The following is a 20,589-nucleotide window of genomic DNA, read 5'->3' on the forward strand; positions in this document are numbered from 1 at the left end:
TGGGCAGGGATAGCTGACATATCTGGTTGCAGGCTGTTAGGTGGCAGAGGAAGTTGCTGGTGTTCAGCCCCATCGTGTGGAATTCTCAGTACTATGGCAATGGACCCTTGAGCATAACTGTATTTTGAAAAAACTTTTACCTCTTCTGGAAGTAGAGTACTTCTAGCATTTGTGCTTCTAATTCTCTGCTTCCTAACAACTTGCTGCTGGTGCCATGGCAAACTTCTGTATTAAATGCAGGTCCAAGGAGTGGGTACAAAACCACAGTGTTTTATTCTTCCCTCATAACTGCAGGCAAAAATTAAGTCCTCACTATGACGGCTGTTTAAATTGGGCTGTTCAATCCAAGTCAGACATTGCCAATGAAAACACACCACATTCTGTGTGCAGTGCGTGCTCTGTGTTGCACGTCCCTTTAGCACAAGCTCCAATCTGTGTAATGCCCATTCAGTATTAGACACGTTTCACACACTAAAAGTAAGGCCACGGATGAGATAACACCTGTGTCAGTGTAATAGTTTGAATGCCAAGCTTCAAGAATAAGGTCAGCTGCTTCCTAAAAGCAGAGCATGAATTCTAGATCTGTATTTCACTGCCTGTCAGATTTCTGAAAGCTCCCAGCATCCAGTAGCTCCAGGAGCACAACAGAAATGGTTGAGTCTCTTGGATTTCCAGAGCCATGGGCTTTCTCTTTATTTCTAGTAAATATGTTTGAAGTATCTATTGATAGCTACAAACTTTTGCTAAGCTTTTAATGCAGTTTGGGTATTTAGCATTTACCAGTGATGCTATGTGCTGTTTATCTTTGTCTGCAACCATTTTCTGTCTGTTGTTTCTGCAATGGCCAATAGTTTAATCCCATGGCTGGCTGGGAGACCCACTGTGTGAGCTGTAGTTTTTGACATGATACTGCGTGCAACTTGATCTTGTTTATCCTGGTGACTAAACAGGTCACCTCCATTTTCTGCTTGGCAGTTCTTGTTGTTGCCTGTCCTACTTGCCATCAGCATATTGAGACTGATTATTTGATAACAGCTGTCTTCTAATACCAAAAATGTGTCTGCGTGAAAGTATTTGTCAGTGTTTCTTCAGTTTTCTCAGCTGTTTGCATTTTATTACTTTTATTAACCTATGAAATTTTTATTAAGCCTTTGCTGAAACCCTGCTAGACTTCACTATTTGAGACTAACTCCTGAAGATTTTTAAAATACATTTTCCTGTAGAAAGAATAAGGTTTTGCAGGCTAGCAGAGTAGTGTGGAATAAAATATGACTTAATTCCCACTTAGTAGCTTTCAATTGTTTTTTCAAGGATGTCTGTTCTTTGTGGTAATCCCTTATATTTGCTATTGTTTCATTTCCTGCTAGTTTCCCTCTTACAGCGTTTTTCACTTTAATTTCTGTGCCTTCCAGCAGGATGATATCACACAGGTAAACTGTTGTTTATAAACACCCCCCAAACATGTGCATTTTCATGTCCATTCTGCTGCTCGTTGTCAAGTGTTGGTCACAGTTCGTTGCCATGGTTTGTATTCCCGGATCTTGAAAGGGATGCAGATAATTCTGCTGTTCAACTGAACTGCATCCAAACATTAGGTCTTCTCCTTCTGGAACCACAGCCCCTTCTGCCGTATGTAAAACCTCTCCTTTCTGTCATGTCCCACAAAGTGTGTGCTGATGGTTCACCTGCTGTAAAAATGCCGTGTGTTTAATTGCCCTGTTCTGACAGTTGTAAGAGTATCACTCCCAATATGTGGCTGAATGGATCCAGCTCTGGGGAAGTCCAGGACTGAGGCAATGGAGCTACAAGTTCTCTGGTGCAAACCAAAGCTCAGGGTCCATGGCAGTATATGGAAGTCTGGGAGAAGGTCAAGGAAGCTCTAAACTAAAATTGTTCTGTTTCCAGACTGTAAAAATGACCCAAATTATCAACTCTTTTAGGGAAATGAGTGCAGTCCTGAGTTTGGTGGAGTCAGTGTACAAAATATGACCCAGAGCATTCAGATATTTGTGTTCATTATGATAAATGTTTACAGGTTTTAGGTAATTATGTTGAAGTTTTTCTTGCTTCCTTTTTTCCCTGAAAGATTCTTTCATGTATTTCTGATGGTAGCAAACAGATGATTGCTGACGATTGCATCGCTTAGGGCAGAAGTTAGGAGTTTAATGGTGAATATTAATGTAATGTTGCACTTTGGGAAATGGCTGTCGAAAGATCAGATGAGTTTACACCAAAGTAAAGAAAGTATTTTTTTTCTCTAAGCCAAATAGAGAAATGTCTGACAGTACTTGGTATAACAGCATCCCACCTCACGTGGAAGATGAAAGAGCATCAGACACTTCACATAAGGAAGAGTAAATCAAACTGATGCCATGCTTTGTTTCTAAAATGTGCCATGAGTAGAACACAATGGCTGAAAGTTCTTGGTTGGCTGTAGGATGTAACGAAATAACACATTCTGCAGGGGAGGTTCTTTATTAGTAGTTACATGTGGAAATATCTCTGGAGAGCTGGTCAATGAGCAGCGAATACTTTATTTTCACAAACAGTTGATATTGGTCCTCCTGACCCTCTGCTGTGCTATATTATTACAGCTCTCACCTTTGAAACAACATACATAGAGGGAGTTTAATAGAACTAAGATGTAACTCAAGCTTTATAATACCAAAGACCAGTATCATTTCTGTGGTAATGTAAATTCAGCAGAAGTACATAAAATTAAACTTGAAAAAGTGGTAAATATAGAACTGTGATATTAAAAATGAAGGTAATTTACTTTCTATTTGCTGTATCTCCTAAGTATAAACATCTTCCCTTTTATTTTATTGCTTCCCAAATCTTTATCGTGGATTTAAACAAACAGTAATGTAATGAGCCTACAGTGCAAATATATATGTTGTCTTGTTCCAGTATAAAAAAAGAAATGTGCCTTCAGCAAAGTTTCTTAGCTGGCTTGTTTTAAAAGGCAGGAGCTAAAGATCAAGTCATCCGCTGATCCAAGAAAAGTAATACGATAGCAGAAGCTTCCCTGGAGAAAAAAAGGTTCTGTGATTTTGGATTGTCTTTTGGTCTCCTTTCATCCATGGGGACCAAAATGAGCCAGGTGTGGGTTGTGGGATCTGCAGCATGGTCCATATTTGGTCTTGAATTAGTTTAGGCCTTTCCCAGAACACTTTTTAGTGTTTCTGATAGCAATGGGTATTGGAATGGCTTCTTTAAATCCTTGCTCTGCTGGAAGCTGATGAGGTTCCTGTCACAAATGTTGACGTAGTTCTCAGTGTTATTACTTTTTATTGTGCAGTGTAGTTATTGTCTTTTGCGTTTTGAGATGGAATAAATGTTTTTCTTACTTTCATACCAGTACTTATAACCTTTATACCACATTTAAGTGCCTGTATCACCAAGCCACAAACAATTATTAAGAATATTTTGTTTTACAAGAATAATAAAGAATAGTTATAAATGGCCCCTTCATTGGAAGTGAAAAATGGGTGGGATATTTCCAGTTGTTTTATTCAAAACATAATGACTATGTGGTAACCTATTTCTAGTTAGTTTTATTTGGGGTTGTTTTGGGGATTGGCATTGGGGTTTTTCTTCTGTGTAAGCGCGAGGCAGTTCAGATTGGAAACAAAAACATGCAAATAGTTATTTTAGTAGTTATATCTGTTGTTCATCAGTTATTAAAATACAGCTGATTATGTGGGGCTATGATAAAATCATATACAATGTAGAAATATTTCTTGAAAAGCCGTTAAATTCTAAATGTCTGTGTCCTTCATCCTAAGAGTGACTGACTTGGAGGCTCATGGCCTCTCTGTCTTTAGGAAAACCTTTTGTTGTGTTTTGGCAATCTGACTCACCCTCCTCACTGATCACACGTATTCTTATGCTCCCAGACATGCCTTTTCATTTCAGTTTGGATATTAGTGAATTTGATATTGGTCAGGGTTGCTAATATTGACCTTTTACTAAAATTGTTAATATTGCTGATCATGTTTCTACCATCTGAAGGAACTTTACCTGTTCATTTTCAGTTTCTGCCACAGAGGCCACATTCTGCCAATCCTGACTGCATGACTCCGCATGGAACTGTCCTGCACCAAACCTTGGATTTTGATGAGTTCATCCCACCAATCCCCCCCCCACCCTACTACCCACCGGAATACACCTGCACACCCGGGGGGGAGGCACAGAGGTGATTCTCCTTCCCTGTTGTTGCAGTCAGCACTTGGTTCTGAGCTGTGCACTAAGAAGCTCTTTCAAACACTACAAAGCCAAATAATGTCCTTCACTTACATTAGGCTTTCTTCCAGAGAGATTACATCCGGGTTTTTGTTAGGCTAATTATATGTATTAATTTGGAGTAGTGAAGGACATTAATGATGGCAAAACAGGCTGGTAAAGATGGCTGGCATCCTAAATAAAAAACAGTTGTTAAAGCTACCCTGTGAACGGGGGCTTCATTTTGGATGTCTGTTCATTTCTTGAATGTAATTCTTTGTAGTGTATTGGCTTTGACTTCAGAGAAGTCTTTACATCACTGTGGTGTAGGTAATAAATTCAATGCTATTTCTCAATTGTTTTCTTGTTTATGTTTTTATATAGAGGTCTCCATTTGGACTTCCCTCATTCCCCATTTGGTGCTTTATATGAAGTAACCATTAATAGCCCAGGAATGCTGTATCCAAGTGAGCTGCCCCCTCCTTATGAGGCAGTGATTGGAGAGATGCCTGCCAGTCAGGTAAGGGAAGCCAAAGGAAATTATTTATGTGGTATTCAAATTTTCATGGTGCAAAACAATTCTAGATAAATTTTGAGGGACAACCATTAGAAAATACTTACATTTTTTAATGACATTTTCCAGATCATTTTCTTTATAAGGGTTTAACCAACAAATTTTACTTCCTATGAAACAGCAGTGAGTAGTTCTCTATTGCTTAACCTTCTGATTGTTACAGTTTTCAGTTACCAGCTTCTGCTGTTATGTGGCAAGAAACTGTTACTCCTGAGAGTGCAGAACACCTGTATCCTGAACTTACAGAAAGGATCCAGTGTACTTGAGACAAATATTTACATTACACTTTTTGCCTTATTCTGTACTGTACAGTATCAACTGAGTTAAAACTGGAATTACAATGTGTCTGCATGTACCCCCAGAGCTGATTTGAGCATTTGCTTGAAGGCATTTGTGGTAATTGAATCAGCTGTCACAATACTTAAAATTGCTTTTAGAAGCTCTAATTTCTTGCAGGCTTCAGTAAAAACTCCAGGAGTCAAACATTCTAGGTATTGTTTATCAGTTGTTAATAGCACACTGTGGAAATGCTTGTGTTCAGGTTGCCAAGTTGCATCCACATTACAGAGGGGACTACTTGCCTTTCCCCAAAATACAACATTGAAATGTTTCCTAGTGACTTTTTTTGCACTGAGGGAAGCCAGAATTGAAACCATAAACCTAAAGAAATGATACAAATTTTTGCTGTTATACACAAGAAGATTATTAAGATAATTAATGAGACAAGTGTCTGAGAAAAAAGAATGTTGAAATGCAGAACCTCCAACAAAAATGCAATTAAATCTGTCCAAGTTATGCCTAACTTTGTAGTTTCGTGACTGACAGACCAGCTTCTGACACTTTTCTAATCTTTGCCTTGTAATATACCCTTCACCTGACACAACAGACAGGCCAAACATTGCATTACTTTTGATTTATTTGGCTATAATAAAATGAATCAGTATTAACTGCTTGTGAGTGAAGTTCTTTGCTGAACAGCAAAATTGGAGTTTTTGAGGCCATCTCCTAGAATATTTTTTATCCAAGTTCCATCCTTTTTCCTTTGCAGTAACTCAGATGAACCTGCAAGCCTTGGAGAAGTTGATATTTTTCAGTGATAAAAAACATGGGCAAACGTGATATGAATCGTGCATGGTTTGGGGGGAAAGAGAAGGCTCCTATCTGTGATAAGAGTTCATATGTGGTACTAAGTAAGGATTAGTAAAGTGTCTGTTTTTAGTAAAGCACAAAATCATTTTGAGCACTGTTGTAATTGGGACTGTTCTTGGTGTGAGCATCAACATGCAGCAGCACAATAGCACCAGCATGTAACAAAAATACAATTTAACAAGATGAGATTTAAAGCTGCAAAGTCATGCTCTTGCAAGAAGATCTCAGCTTTAATAAGTAGATGTATTCACTGTTAATTTTTGGCATCTGGGGTCAGTTTCAGCACTTTGCTTGTTCACCTCCGGCCACCTGAGTTCCAGAGGTGTTTGTTCTAGCCACAAGTGAAAATTTTAATTTCTAATGGTGATAATGATATAGTTTCTTATCAGGAGTGAGTTTATATGAACCTGGTAGTTGCTTGGTTCAGAGAGCTTGTAATAGGCTCTGTATCTCAGCCCTGAAGCTCACTGGCAGGGATAACCAAAGCCTACAGTGACACTGTAGCCACAGACTTTTCTTGACAACAAAAGCCTTCATGTATTTTTTGCAATTACTGTCCCAGTTGAGCCATAAATGGAGAATGGAGCCAAAGTCTTAAGACAGTTTTGGGCCTACAAGAACAAAATGGAGACCTGAGTTCTTACGTGCTGCAAATGCTCCCATAGAGCACAGTACAGTATGAACTGAAATAATGAGATTTATAAATCCCTCAAAGGCAGGCTTGGCAGTGGAAATCATGGCAGGGATTTAGCTACAAAAGTGCTTCTGGGAACCATTATGTAATAATGTCATAACTGTAAAACCTTTTACTGTGCATCAAGCAATAGGTTTTACTTGTTTTTAAATGGATTGAGGTCCTTAGAATTTTATTAAATTGTACCAAATTAGACTCGATATTTCATGCATTTTATGGGCAACAAATGTCAGTGCTAATTTAAGTAGTTGCATCCATGTAAAAATTGCTGTTGTCATCTGTACTGATTAGGAATTCCCATCTCACGACTACAAAAAAAGTGGTTTTCACACTGTTTTCCATGCAGAGTATTGACTGGTATATAGACAAGAACAAACAGATCAGGGTTCTGGGTGAACTAAATCAATGACTGTTTTTTATAAGGTTTTCTAACCTGTAGGCTGTGCAGGCTTGTTAAAAGTACAGGTTTTCTTTCTTTTTCCTATTGATGGCTTAGTGACTGTCTGAGGATGTGGAATTCAATAAGGTGGTGTTACCCTTGGCTGTGCAGGAACCTGCATGAAACCATGTGCTGTTCCTGTGTGAACCAAAACTCTGACCTGGCTTCAGAATTGTCAGTGTTACCTCCCACAATTAAAACCCTGGTTCTCCTTCCCCGAGGCAAGAAGGTTAATCAATTCCAAATGCATATAAAATACATTCAGCAATTATTCAGAGACAATGTAGAGTGTCAATAAATGTTTCAGCACAAATGTTCAGCAGATATTTTCCAGTCAGTGATTAAGAAATTAAGTCAGTGATTATGAAAGCACCTAGATTAAGATTTTAAGAATGCCCCTAGAATCCCTAGATTTTTAAAAAGAAACAAACACTGTTAAAACATTATATTGCGTCTTCCAAAATGTAGTCAGTCAGAAGTTTCTACAACAACAAAGAGCATTTATGAACGTGTCTTACTTTTCTAGTTTGTTCCCAGAACTTCCACAGTTAGATCCCAGGAACAATCTGTGACTTAGAGTGACACCACATTTTACTTTTTACCACAGCTGTGATACTCTGCTACAATAAAGATCCATTAACAAATTTCCAAGGGAATTGTTTAAAAATATGAGTGATTACACTTTTGCTTCCCACTCCTAACCATCTCTTGCTGAGTTAAGGTACTTCTGGTACTGTTCTTTCTTTGGAGTTGTATTTGCTAACCCTTAAAATAATTTTTAAAAACTAAATGTGTATCAGAAGTTTCCCGGTCACTTGATCATAGTAGGGTATGGATAGATCGATAAAAAAAGATAAAACAGTGAGCACAGTAAGTTATGCACATACGTGTGTGCTTTAATCTACAGTGGCATGTGAAATGGAAGCTCTTTGCCTGATAGCTTCAGACTAATTGTGTCACATCAAATTTTTTAGAAGGCCAGACGCAGATTAAGCGCTTGACAAAAAGGTTTGCACAGAGGTGCCTGATGCTGATTTCTAGACTGTCACCAACCATAATAAGCTCTACTAGTTAATTATGGCCCTACAGACAGAAGCTGATATGATGCTTTCTGCTCAAGATGGTATCATTCTCATTCCTTTCAACCTTTTTAATATTTTTTTCTCATTTATTATTACCAGCTATTTATTGGAATCATTTTTTAATAACCACATTCCCAAAGAACTGCTAAAAATCTATTGATACTGGCAACAAGGTCCAATCCAAAGTCTATTCAAATCAGTAGAAAGAAAATTTCCTAAATTTCAGGTGTCTAGGGATCCAGTCTTTCAAGCAGGAATGATTCTGTATTTTGTTCACATGATTCTCAAAAGTGAATCCATCCCTTCAGAAAAAAAGGTTATTTTACTCAGCAATCTCAACAGGCTGGAGAGCACTCTGCATCAACACCTTGGTTGGCAATGATGTTACAGTGCTTCAAAACACATTAGGAATTAACATCGTCACAAATAACCAAAGGAAAATATTGCTCTTGTGCTTGTTTTTGTGGTTTCTGGTTTTCTCTCTCCTATTTTAGGGTGATGCAATGTGGTTAACAAAGAAAAGCATAATATGAGAAACACAGACTGTGGAAACAGAGATTGCTTGGACTAAAACCATTGGTTTTAACCATTGTAGCTATGAAGTTTAGTAACTTGAGCCTGCAGCCCCAAGTGCCTGTGAATTCAAGATGAATGTACCTTGTAGATTCTGGAAAAATGAAAAATTTCATTATGCTCCTTTGCCCTGCATTTGCTCCTGACCCAAAGATGTCATAAAAATACTTTAAATAGCTTTCAATCTGAATAGCAGCTCAAATGAAAGTGACTCAGCACTGTCAGGTGTGTCCTTCAGATCCTGAGCACTATACTTTGTTTTGGTAGGTCACAGGTTAATGAGCTCTTTCATTCCAAATGTTCATTTAGGTCACTGGTGCTGCTCAGCAAGTGTCGGAATCAAGTCTAGGGGAGAGGAACGCGACCCCAGATTTCAGCACACAAGGTGATGCGGCTTTGCATTTGTCTCCTTGAAGATGGAGTAGGAGTTTTGAGTGGACTTTCCCTTCCCTTCTGCCCTTCCTAATGGAGAAAGGAGCATTTGCATTCAGGGTATTCATGGCAAGAAGAACCTTTTTGCAGTCAGATCCTGTGGGTGGAAATGCAGAGGAGAGTTTTGCTAGACAAAGCAAGCTGTAGTTAAGCCCTTTGAGGCGGATCTGGTGACTGTCTCTTTGAAGAGTCCTGCACATTCCTTGCAGCTTGTTTCTCATTGTCAGCAACCATGCGTGGCTTCCTGATAGTCCCCACACTCCTTCTCCAAAGAGTAGTTTTCTCCGTGGCTTCCAGGAGCCTGAATAGGAAGCTTGCTGTTTGAAGCACAGATGTTGGGAATGCAAGTAGATGAGTAGCAGTACAGAGCCTGTTTATTTCAAGTTGAAAAGTCAGTATCAAGAACAGCACAAAAATGTCTTTGCTGAAGGACACCAGAAAGAAGTAAACTACTTCTGTGTTTTTTGCTTTGGCATTCTTCATATGAGAGTTTTTGAGTACTTATTGATATATGTGCAGATTACTAAATTTAAATCAGTATACAGAACATGGGGAGGGAGAGGATTGGGGAGGGGGGCAAGAAGTTTTTATTTTTCTCTGAAATTCTTGTTTTGCAGTTTCTGTTGAGAGCACCTCTTTGATGGTCTCTGGGGCTGTTGATATCCCAGACCGTAGCTACTCCTCTGAAGATCTTTGTTCGCTGGAAGTTCAAGGATCTCTCCACTCTGCAGATCTTTCTCCCTACTGCATAACCCCCAAGGGGGCTGCAGACCTGAGCTGCAGTGCCCTGGATTGCCACACTCACTGCAGGTTTCACAGAACTCTCTCAGAGGGCTTTCCTGATGAGGGTGACAGTTCCCACAGCCCAGCCTCTACAGACAGGTCTCAAGGACAGGAAAAGAACTGTACCCATGGCAGACCCTTGGACTGTTCCTCAGGGAATTGCAGCCCCTCAGAAAGAGAACTGCAGAGTTCTGCTCAAGAGAGCAGTGCCACGCCGCCTTTGAAGCAAAAGAAAACCTGCTGTGTGGACTTTAGCCAGCCTCCTGCCCCTTTCCAGACCCCTCCCTGTTTTGGGCCTGCAAATACTTCATCGTGTGCAAGTGGCCACGAGGCTGCTGTCCAGCAGCAGCACATTGCAAAACACCCAGCCTCAAACATCGTCCGATCCAGCAGTGCCCCCGTGTCCTGTTCATCTGCCACTGAAGGTAGGTGTGGGACCACAGGGCAGCAAATGTAGAGCAAATTAGTAGTATTGATGTATGCAGCAATTGGTGCTGCTGGAAATTATATGCAGTGTTCCAAAGAGGGTTATCTTAGGTGTGAAGGCTTTAGCTCCGTGCATATTTTCTAAATTTGAAAATTTTTAAGAATGGAAATGGGAAAATTGACAGAGTGAAATTAATTTTGGCTTTTCTCTATTTCACCATTTTTTCTGCACTGCTCAGAGAACCATGTGTTGAGTAGCTGTTTCCACCTCTCTATTACTGTTCTACTGAGAGGCTAAACTAAGAAGTGCAATGGTAGCTGGGGTTTATTTAGGAAAGTAATACTGGAGCTGTCATGCTTGTCATACAGCAGGTTGTGTTTCCTCAAGGTGACACTGACATTGACAGTATTGGGGCACGTCAGAGGCAGTCACTGTGACTAGTGGCAACTTGGGGTGTATGGTGAAAAGGTTTGAAGGACAAAGAAATGAACATGAGGCACATGACAAGATGATAAATTAAAAGGAAAGCTTTTGGCTGCTGTGGGTAAGTGTCTTCTGCTATGAATCTCCTTTCAGAAAAGTAGGGAAGACAAGAGATGAACAGTGTATTTTCGTAAAAATCTGCTTGTTAGTGAAAAAGAAAGGGTTGACTTAGTAGAGAATAATAGCAGGAATGTAGAACTGTCTAAATCACTTGAAAAGGGAGGTTTTACAAAAGGATCTAAGCTGTTCAGAGAGATTCAGAAGTGGCTGGAGAAGTGCCACTTGGAGAAGTGGCTTGAAAGTAAAGATTAAAAGCTTTTTAAGATGTCGTGGATTGTGCTGCTACAAGATCTGTTCACTGGGCTTTCAAAGGGATCTAGAGGAAGAATCATGTGTCTAGCTCAGCAAAAAGAGACAAAATATTGAAATAACTGGTTTCATTTAGGATGATGTTTTGGTTCTATTACACTTCTTGCATCTTTATAAATTTCAGAGACTTCATACTTAGCTCAATAATTGAATGTCTTTTACCTTTAGAAATGTAGCCTCTGGGCCAGGAAAAGTGAATCTTTAATCTAGAAGTCTGCATTTATTTTATGACATTTACTCTGCTAGGACATACGTGCTATGAAGCTGCTGTGCAGAGAGTAAGTAGGAATTTCTGAATCCTTTCTGCTGTGTGAAAGACAAGAACAACAACCCTTTCTCTTCTGGATCAGGCTCTGCAACTTTCCAGAACTGTGCTCCATATGCTCCCTGAGCAGTGTTTGCTATGGGCAACCATATCCATGTGTTCCAGCTGGCTCTGGACACCTGGTGGAACAGATGCTCTGACCTCTTTTTTAATGTCCTAAGTACATTCATCATCTCTTCTGGAAAAGTGGCACTCTGGGACACGAGTTAGACATTACTGACACGTAACTGGGCTTAGCAAAGATGGAGTAAAGAGGCAGAGAAGGTTCTAGAGATACTGATACACAGCGGGGGAGGGGGGGAGCAAGAGCTGTGACTTGGAGGGGCTGGGTGCTGCCCTACTTTGCCATTTTTTGCTGCCTACAGAAGACACTTCATAATGAAATCCTTAAGGAAAGGATTGAGTTGAGTCTCTAGTTGAGCCTAGATCAATTTCTTCATGCATATGTTTGGCAAACTAGTTTGCAGAATTTTACTCTGTGGAGATTTACATTGCATCCCCTTCCTCTACTTCTTGTTGAACCTGATTTGAAAATCATATGTAGGTTAGAAGCAGCCCAATTCTAGTAACACATTCTGGCTGTTTGTAGCAGCCCTGAGGCATATTTTTCCTAAGCTGTGACAAACAGCTGAAGTTCTTCACAGTCTTTGTAACATTAAAAAGGCATTTGAACTGGATTTTTCATGGCTGGCTGTTGATATTCACTGCAGAATTTTCAAATATATCTGTGGAGTTGAATAATAGGCAAAGATAAAGGTAACCAACTGAGCTCCCTCAACCAACACACAAGAAAAGTCCTTTGGGTTTTTTTCAGTAACATACACCTACTTTTTTAAAATTGTCTTTGAGGAAAAGAACTGGTCAAGTGGACTTGACTATATGAAAGACAGAGCTGTAAGTACATATTGTTAATACTAATAACTGTGGATTTTGGAGAGCTGAGACTGGAGGAGCTCTAGCCATGTTCACAAAAGGAAAAATATGGTGGTCAGATTGTAGCTGGGGCTTGGGTTTGTCTTAAGACACTGTCTTTCAACTTTAGGAAAAAAATTACTAATTTATCTTCTGACTCACCTCCCTATACAAGCCAATGTGAAGAGATTTAGAAGCACAGCCTTGACATTTACTGTGTAGATTTTTGTGAAATGGGTTTTGAATGTTACTGTGAGTGCACTGCCCATAGTTTGGAACATAAATTATTTGACATAGGGATGTTCCATATGTGCAATGGGACAGTAACACAACAGCAGTGAGATCTGAAAGGCCAGTAAAACACAATTCATTTGCTTCAAGCACATCTTGACCTGATGGGGCCTATATGGTATAGTCAAATAATTCTCCCATTAAACCTTTAATGCTGAAAGTGAACTTTTTTTGTTTTGAAATACCTGTCATTCCTAGTGGAGAAATTATAAATGAAGGTTCTGTTTAATAGGTGCCTTTATAGTCACTGTGTACTGTCTGAACAACATAAAAATGTGGGTTCACATACTGCTGTCAGACATAGTTCCCTCCTAAAAAGAATTACTTAAAAGTTAATAGTTAGCACATTTTTTCTGTCTTTTCCCTGTAAAGTTTATCATGGCAAAGGCGGACAAAATCAACTCCTAGAACAGATGTTTATTACAATAAACTTAATTTATAGTCAGCTATGACAGAATATGTGGCTATATCAGTTAAGTGCCAGAGTGATTATTGTAGTGTTTGTGTTCAGATAATTCAGGGTCATGTCCAGTGGTGTAGCTTTGACTTGCTGCAAGTACATTAAACAGTTTAGTAATGGATGGGAAGACAGAACCTCCGAAGTGTCTCCTCTTAATAACCATGCCATTATTCATGTGCTGCAGTACTTAAGCATAATAGAGCAAATTAAAGACAGAATAGAAGCTGTCTCTCTTAATTTCTTGCAGATTTTCTATGTTTGTAGCATCTTACATTTGTTTCCTTCATTTAATTATTCACTCTACCAGAGAGGATTATGCCAGCTTTTCATTATAAACTGTCCCTGGAGATATGTAAGAAAACCTCTCCTAAGCTACCTAGACTACCTAGAAGTTCAAAACCATTTTCAATCTTGGAAATGAATGCAAACAACCAAATGTGAAGGTTTATTCCATCTTGTCACAAATGAAAAAGACTGCAGTAGTAGTTACTGTAGAGTGTGATCTCATCATCACTGATCCTTGTGCTGGAATCCCAGAAACTGTCATTAGATGGCAGCTGTGTCCAAAGCTGTTTGTAGATGCTTCATAACCACTTGTTATTGATTGGCTGCCCAGGTACCACCGTGCTCACCTACCCATTAATTCAAACAGTGGTATATTACATTTGTACTGAAAATAATGAGAATATATTAAAGAAAGGAGGTACAAGTATTAAATAAAATGCTGGTTTTGTAGAAACAAGAGGGATTAATCTTTCTTGGTTTTCCCATTTTCTAATATAAACTCTGTCCACCCAGGAAGGTCCGAAGTATGCCTCTGTAGGGAGCTTCCCATAGCTTCAACACTTAGGCCTGAAATATTTAGGAGTACAGAGGAAACCATAGAACAGGAGCTCTGTCTTCCTATTTGAATCTGTGTAACAACTCATAGGACATTTCTGGGTGTAGTAGCTTCTCTTTATGAATGGACTTCTTGAAAGCAAGATTTCTTCTGAGTAGTTTCATTCTGTAAAGGAGATAATAAAAGGTTCCAGTGTATTTTTCCTTGCTTTGGGCAGAGGACAGCAGGGATTGACTTTGCTCTTTCTGTCTGCCTTTGGTTAAAGGTGATAATTGTGCCTGGACTCCTGTGTGCAGCCAGTGCCAAGATGCAGGATTATTTCCAGCTACAGGAGAAACAGGTGAGAATTGGTTTTCTAAAGCAGGAGATGGGTTTCCTTTTCTTTTAAAAATAATGAAAAGCTTCTGATAGAGAAAAGAGCTTTAAAAAATCTGGGGCAGAAAAGTCAGTTAACAGCATATATGTATGGTATACAATGCTGATGGAACCTGCCTTGCATGAAAATAAGTGCTGTGAATTAGGTCCTCTGGTTTAGATCGGCATTTTTGCTTTCTCTGTGTTTCTTGCTAATCTCTTTTGCATATAATTTCCAAGGCCTAGAAATAGGCAGAACTTTAGTCTTAAATTTGGGGGGAGGGGCTGGGCCTAAAACTTTACAAGTTACATGTAATATAGAGTAGTTTCTTATCATTAATGTCAGCTGAAGTCCTTGAAGGTGGAGGTCTGCTTTGTGAAGTATTTTAATTACCCACCCACTCATTCTCAAGGCAGTCCTCCTTGGTCATGGGAAAGTCTTACTCCTGACCCTGGTTAAAATTACCCACTCTGTAGTGTTTCCTTGACTCCATGTTTTTGCTGCTCATCAAACAGACATTTTACGACAAAGTAAAACTTTGTGACAATATTTGTTTCGCCTTTCTTTTCTTTTCTCTTTTTCTTTTTTTAAACTATTACTTTAAAGATATTCTTCCCCCCTTTTTTTAGTTCCTGTTTCTGGTTCTCATACGGCTGCCTCTGCTTGCCAGCATTCTTTGAGCAGTTTCCTACCAATTGGAAAACAGAGGGATACAAGGAAAATTGATCTGCACCTAAAGCCAAATGCTTTTCACACAGTCTCAAAAGAGCGGCCACACTCCTTAGTGGACCTTAAGGCCTATAAAGACACTAAAATTTTAGTGGCAAAATTTTTGGAACATTCAAACTGTAATCTCCCTCCAGAAGTACGTCACGTAGTGAACAGCATACGGTCAGTCATTAAATCTGATGAGAGACACATGGAAGAAGCCATCTTCAGTGCCAATATCATTGACCAGGTAGGCCACTGATGTTCTAAAGATGTGTCCAGTGTCCATAGACAAATACCTTATTTAGATGTTTTTACAGTTTAAGTTCTTCAGACAATTCCTACTGAAGTTCTTTTATAGTAACATGGCTTTAGTAAGAAATAATTTGTATTTATTGGGCAGCAATGCATTTTACACTGCAGTTCAGACAGAAAACCTGGCTGTGCTTTCCACCAGGTGCCTGGTCCTGAGCCCTGAGCAGCTGGAAGGACAGAAGCAGGAGGGCTTCTGGAGGGTTGTACCTCCTTTGGAAGTGTTTCAGTGTTAAACAGCTTAAATGAAATACTATTCAGAGACTGAACCTTTTAAATGAGAACTTTTCTTACCCTGTTTTCCCCATTTTTTCCTTCTTCACTCCTGCCTTTTTTCCCAGGTAATTACGAGTTCCCAGCAGAATGTGAACAGCTGCAGAAAGCGGCTCCAGGAAGATCTGCACCTGCAGAGCTGTGGTGCTCTGAGCTCCCCCGCTGCCCTCGTGCGCCGGCCCCGGCTCGGCCGTGGTTTGGAGCGGGAGAGGCCGCACAGTTTAATCGGAGTGTGCCGGGAGACCATCCTTTGAGAATATTCACAGGTATGTCATTCCAGCAGAGACAGTTATGGAAGAAACCAGGACTGGGAGAAATACAAGTAGTGGATGACTTTAAAAGGAAAAAGTGTCTTCCTTTGGAATTCCACTTTTTTCCCCACAGCAGGATGAGAACACCTGTTTTTCTGAATGTAAATTTCAGCCTCGATTTTTGCAAAATTTTCATAGATTTATTAGTTAAGTCATAAGAAGTGTTTTCCCAACCAGAAATGAGTTTATTTCACTGTACTTACAGAAATGCTACTGATGCTGCACAGCATTTCTTGAAAACCATTGCAAACCCACCAGAGACTGGCTGTACAACTTCAAAGTTGTATTTATTTAATGTACCTCAAAGTGTTTTAACTATCATCAGTGTTTTAATAAAAAGTATTTCTGGACTTTGCCTTTTCAACAACTGATTTGGATACAAACATAAAGGTGATTTATACACATACACAGTGCTGCTTCTAATCCATTCTTCCAGTGTCTTTTATTCCAGACTAACTGATCTGTCCAATTAAAACTGCTCACCCCTCCCAATCCTGCCCTTTCAAACTCCACTACTGGCTGCAGTGTGGTTCCTTCCTGCTTTGTTCTGAATGCTCATGAGTTCGTTCCTGCAGTAGTGTGAGCTACCAAGAACTGATGTTAAAGTTCTCTGCAGTGTGTGACCAAAAGATGCATTGGAACACGACTGAAAATCTGCATTTCCAAAAAGCGTCTTTCACAAACTTTTTACCAACACCAACTGATAGGAAGTTAGAGGAATTTTTATCTAGCAGAACCTTGTATGTTTTCAAAAAGAATTGTTATTCCAATTCATAGTTTTGACAATTTTATTACTAAAACATGTTATGTGGTTCTGCTGTGTTTATGATGTATTTAACATTAAATCGAAAAGTAAATATTGACACTGATTTCATTACCAGCATAAACACAGGTCTGCCAGCAACATCTTCCAGTGCAAGCTTCATCCTGGCTCTCTCAGAGGAAACTGGAAAGGCCTTAAACAGAAGGTTCTCATAAAGAACCTACCACAGGTTGATGTTTCGGGGTTTTAAATTTTTGCAGCAGTGCTTGTCAGTAGCCTTAGTTTCCATTTGAGGTTTAATCATGTACTGGTTTCATTTGTGTCACTCTGAGCTGGGCAGACATCCTGTGAAAAGGTCACAAAGGAACGTAGCTGAAGATGGGTAGTTTAAGTTTTACAGAATCATCCATTTTTTAATGTATTTTAATTATAGCATGCTTCTGTATTGATGTGAAGTTACAGTGACATCCAGTGGCAACAAGGTATGCTGATTGAAAGCTTCTACTCTAAAGATCATAATGATACACAAATTCCTAATTCAAGAGAATATTTCCTTCTAAAAAAATAATCTGTGACCTTTGCAACTGCACTTAGATGAAGAATTAAATGATTTTCTACTTGGAAATTTTTACTATGTAAAGTTACACAACAAACAAAATAAGCAAGCTTTCTTATTTCAGATTTATTAGTGATAGGTTAATTCTTTCCTAAGGTCAGTTGCATGCAACACACTACTCCTTTGAAGTACAGGCATCTAAAGCTCTTTAGTTGCTGCATGGTAAGGCTTCTTAAGTCACAGTGTATTTTCTTCAAGGCCTTGGCCAAAAGAAAAAAATTAGACAAAGTTACACCAGTTAACATTTATCTCATAAGGAATACAACTTTACTACTAGGCTCTTTATCTACACACACTCTAATACTGCTGATGGTGCTAGGATATTTGTCAAAACAATTTACATTCAGAACACATTGCCTTAGGAATAAGAATGCTTTATAAAAGACAGAAACAGGTAAGCATGGCTTTCCCATTTTGAGCTAATATGAACAAAAAGGTAATATGCAAAAATTAAAGAAAAAAAACCCCAGCCCAACACATACATCACACAACCTGTGCAATAAGTTATTCATGAAATAACTCTGTTAAATCATAAAAATCACAAGCATTAAAAATAAATATGTATCTAAATAAATATTTTGATTTTAATCTTGTGGCAATTATTCTTTATTTAGCATATGAAACACTTGTTACATGTTTATGTTCACACCTTGCCAAACAGGTTACACTTGTCATAACAATATCAAGTACTACAGTGGTTTTCTTTACAGTAGAATCTAAAAGTTTGAACTGCACACATTCCTTTCCACTGAAATACCATCGATTCAGCACCAGTTTTTAAATTATGCAAAGTCATCAGTATTGGACCACTTTATGGGACTGGGATTTTTTTTTTAACTTGAGGCAGCCAGAACTTTCTCTAATTGCTTCTCTTTGCCGTTTCCTGCAGTCTCATTCATCATATATTCACATTCACTGTGTTATCAAACAAGACAGACATACATCACTCCACATAAAGGTTACAAATAAATATGTTTTAAGTTCTATGAGAAAAGAGTTTAGAAGATGTTCAAAATACTTAAATGTTTACAAAGATTTTTCTCAGTGATTATTGTCCTTGACCATCCTTCTCAACACTTCCTGTCAAAGAAATAGAAAGGAAGGAGAGAAAAGGCAGAGACACCTGTCTGTTCCTTGTTCTGGGGTCCTCAGGTCAGCTTCCGAGCCTTTCATTCATACAAAATACAAAATTCTTTTCAGCTATGACAGCTTCAGCTTGGATGGAAGATGTTAGATGTAGAGAGGGGTCTCTTGACCTGTTAGAAGCCTGAACATGGCAGCTGGCATGGTCTTCATGTGAATCTGTCAATTGATTGCACAGAAATTAATAGAGCTGGTACTAGTTTAAAATAATCCATAAGGCCCCATCTGTCTCTCCCTGTGGTCAAAGTGCATTTTTTTGTCCTGCCTTCCATAGATGTGTTACTAGAGTTTCTCGGTCAAAGTTCTCTAGTTTTAAGATGTTGGTTTGCCGTCTTTGTTTTTTTTCATGTTGGTTGGGGTTTTTGTTCGTTTTTCTTTTGTTTTTTAATTATTAATGACAGTTACATCATGTGACATCATATAGTTTTAAAAGCCACTTAAAACACTTGCTATTTTACACCCTACTCCAATTACAGAAAAATTTACAGACATTAAATAAGAAGTAGCACAAACCTCTCTGCAAATTCATTCTGCTGTTCTGGTATTAACTGAACTTAGATTTGTATTCTATCTTCCTTCCCTGTGGGAATATAATTTCATATGTATTTTCACCTAATTACAGTAGGATCCTCTGAACACAAAGCTTGGACTCTATCACCTGATATTTAAATGCCAATCAGGAGTTTGGTGGAATAGTTTCTCTCATGGCTACTGTACTTAAATTCCTTCATCACAGAGGACTGGGCCTCCAGTCCCCAGTGCCAGAGGGATTTTACAGACTAACAGGGTCCAAGGCTCAGGTAACCAGGGTTCCACCATAACTGTATTTACAGCTCTAAGTACCTATTGGACAACACAAGAGGAAGGAAGGAAAACTTTACTAACTAATAACACAGACCCTCACCAGCTGCCTTGGTATCTTCTCTTCATGCTGTAAAGAAAAGTTTCATGCTGTATTCCTATGTTATTGTGAGAAGTTACATAGCAAAGAGAGACCATAAAGGCATGGGGGGCTATAGGAATGTACAGCTTTGCTCCTGACAAACTGCACATACTCTATTACAATTTTTCAAGTATCATTTTCCAGAAGGAAACCAGCTGTCTTTGATTTTTGTCAAAGGAACTAGTGAGAGATCTGGCCAGGGTTCTGTATTAGACTACCATTAAACTCAGGAAGGATTTTGAAAAACTGGAGGATCTTGCTTATTTATTGCTGATTTCTCTAGAAGTACTGGAGAAAGGTGTCTTAACTTATTCCCAAGGTAAGTTGGAAATTAAATTATTAAAATGTATATCAATTTACATCTCTCAGACCTTTGAATAGTAATTCATTTCTATGGCAGATGCTGTGGTGATAAGCCAAGAGACATTTTCACAGCCAACATGCCTGAGTGATTTGTTCCTTTAATCACCTGGTTTAATTCAGACAGTAGGTTGAAGGTACAGAATTATGCCAGGAACTCTTGCAAATGAATGTGAAAATGCAGTGAATGTGCATCATTAATTGTTAAAAAAATTTCTGTTAATTGCTTCTTATTAGTGCCAAACTCACTTTACTAAAGTGGTAGTTTCAATGCTGTGTTGACACTCTTTTCAACTGAAACATACATTTTTTCAAGTATTTTACTTCCTTGATAAAGACTGTTTCCTTACCTCTCCCACTGAATTAGACAATGCTTGTACTATCTTCTCATGAGCAGTAGCCACGACGCTCTGCCCGTTGATCTCGATAATCCGATGCCCTACTCTTACCCCTCCCCTCTCCGCTATTCCACCTCGCATCAAGCTGCAAATCTGCCAAGAGAAAACAAAGTTTAGTGAAGTTTAGAAATATCATAATGTAGCACTTACTGGGATTTTATGTGTAATAATGAGTGGTGACACTGTAAGGATTCAAGAAGATGCTTGTTGAAAGTATTAATCAATGAGTTTTTAAATGGTGGTTTAGTGGTTTGTTAGAGAGGGGGTTTTTTCTGAAATTTCTGCCTATTACAATTTTCATTTTCAGTCTCCAACTGGGAACGTAAAAATATCTATCACAGTGACACAG

At 38.8% G+C, this 20,589-nt stretch overlaps 2 protein-coding genes across 4 annotated transcripts in view; one reads left to right on the forward strand and one right to left on the reverse strand.

The window, feature by feature from the left end:
* FAM189A1 (family with sequence similarity 189 member A1) overlaps positions 1 to 20,589 on the forward strand; it is a 107,978-nt gene that overhangs the window by 71,465 nt on the left and 15,924 nt on the right. The window contains exons 7-14 of one of the 2 annotated variants that reach the window (XM_048318306.1): positions 1,368 to 1,430; positions 4,038 to 4,198; positions 4,609 to 4,744; positions 9,045 to 9,120; positions 9,785 to 10,375; positions 14,324 to 14,398; positions 15,043 to 15,371; positions 15,775 to 15,972. In XM_048318306.1, the coding sequence (XP_048174263.1) occupies positions 1,368 to 1,430; positions 4,038 to 4,198; positions 4,609 to 4,744; positions 9,045 to 9,120; positions 9,785 to 10,375; positions 14,324 to 14,398; positions 15,043 to 15,371; positions 15,775 to 15,960 (1,617 nt within the window). In that variant the 3' untranslated portion in view covers positions 15,961 to 15,972. The remainder of the gene's footprint in view (positions 1 to 1,367; positions 1,431 to 4,037; positions 4,199 to 4,608; positions 4,745 to 9,044; positions 9,121 to 9,784; positions 10,376 to 14,323; positions 14,399 to 15,042; positions 15,372 to 15,774; positions 15,973 to 20,589) is intronic. The other variant, XM_048318304.1, reaches the window with a different exon arrangement.
* APBA2 (amyloid beta precursor protein binding family A member 2) overlaps positions 17,443 to 20,589 on the reverse strand; it is a 91,000-nt gene continuing 87,853 nt past the window's right edge. For both annotated transcript variants that reach the window (XM_048318308.1, XM_048318307.1), the window contains 2 exons: positions 20,193 to 20,333; positions 17,443 to 18,698 (listed from right to left, as the gene is read on the reverse strand). In XM_048318308.1, the coding sequence (XP_048174265.1) occupies positions 18,627 to 18,698; positions 20,193 to 20,333 (213 nt within the window). In that variant the 3' untranslated portion in view covers positions 17,443 to 18,626. The remainder of the gene's footprint in view (positions 18,699 to 20,192; positions 20,334 to 20,589) is intronic.

Source organism: Corvus hawaiiensis, chromosome 13 (genome assembly GCF_020740725.1).
Source record: "Corvus hawaiiensis isolate bCorHaw1 chromosome 13, bCorHaw1.pri.cur, whole genome shotgun sequence".
NCBI classification, from domain to species: domain Eukaryota; kingdom Metazoa; phylum Chordata; class Aves; order Passeriformes; family Corvidae; genus Corvus; species Corvus hawaiiensis.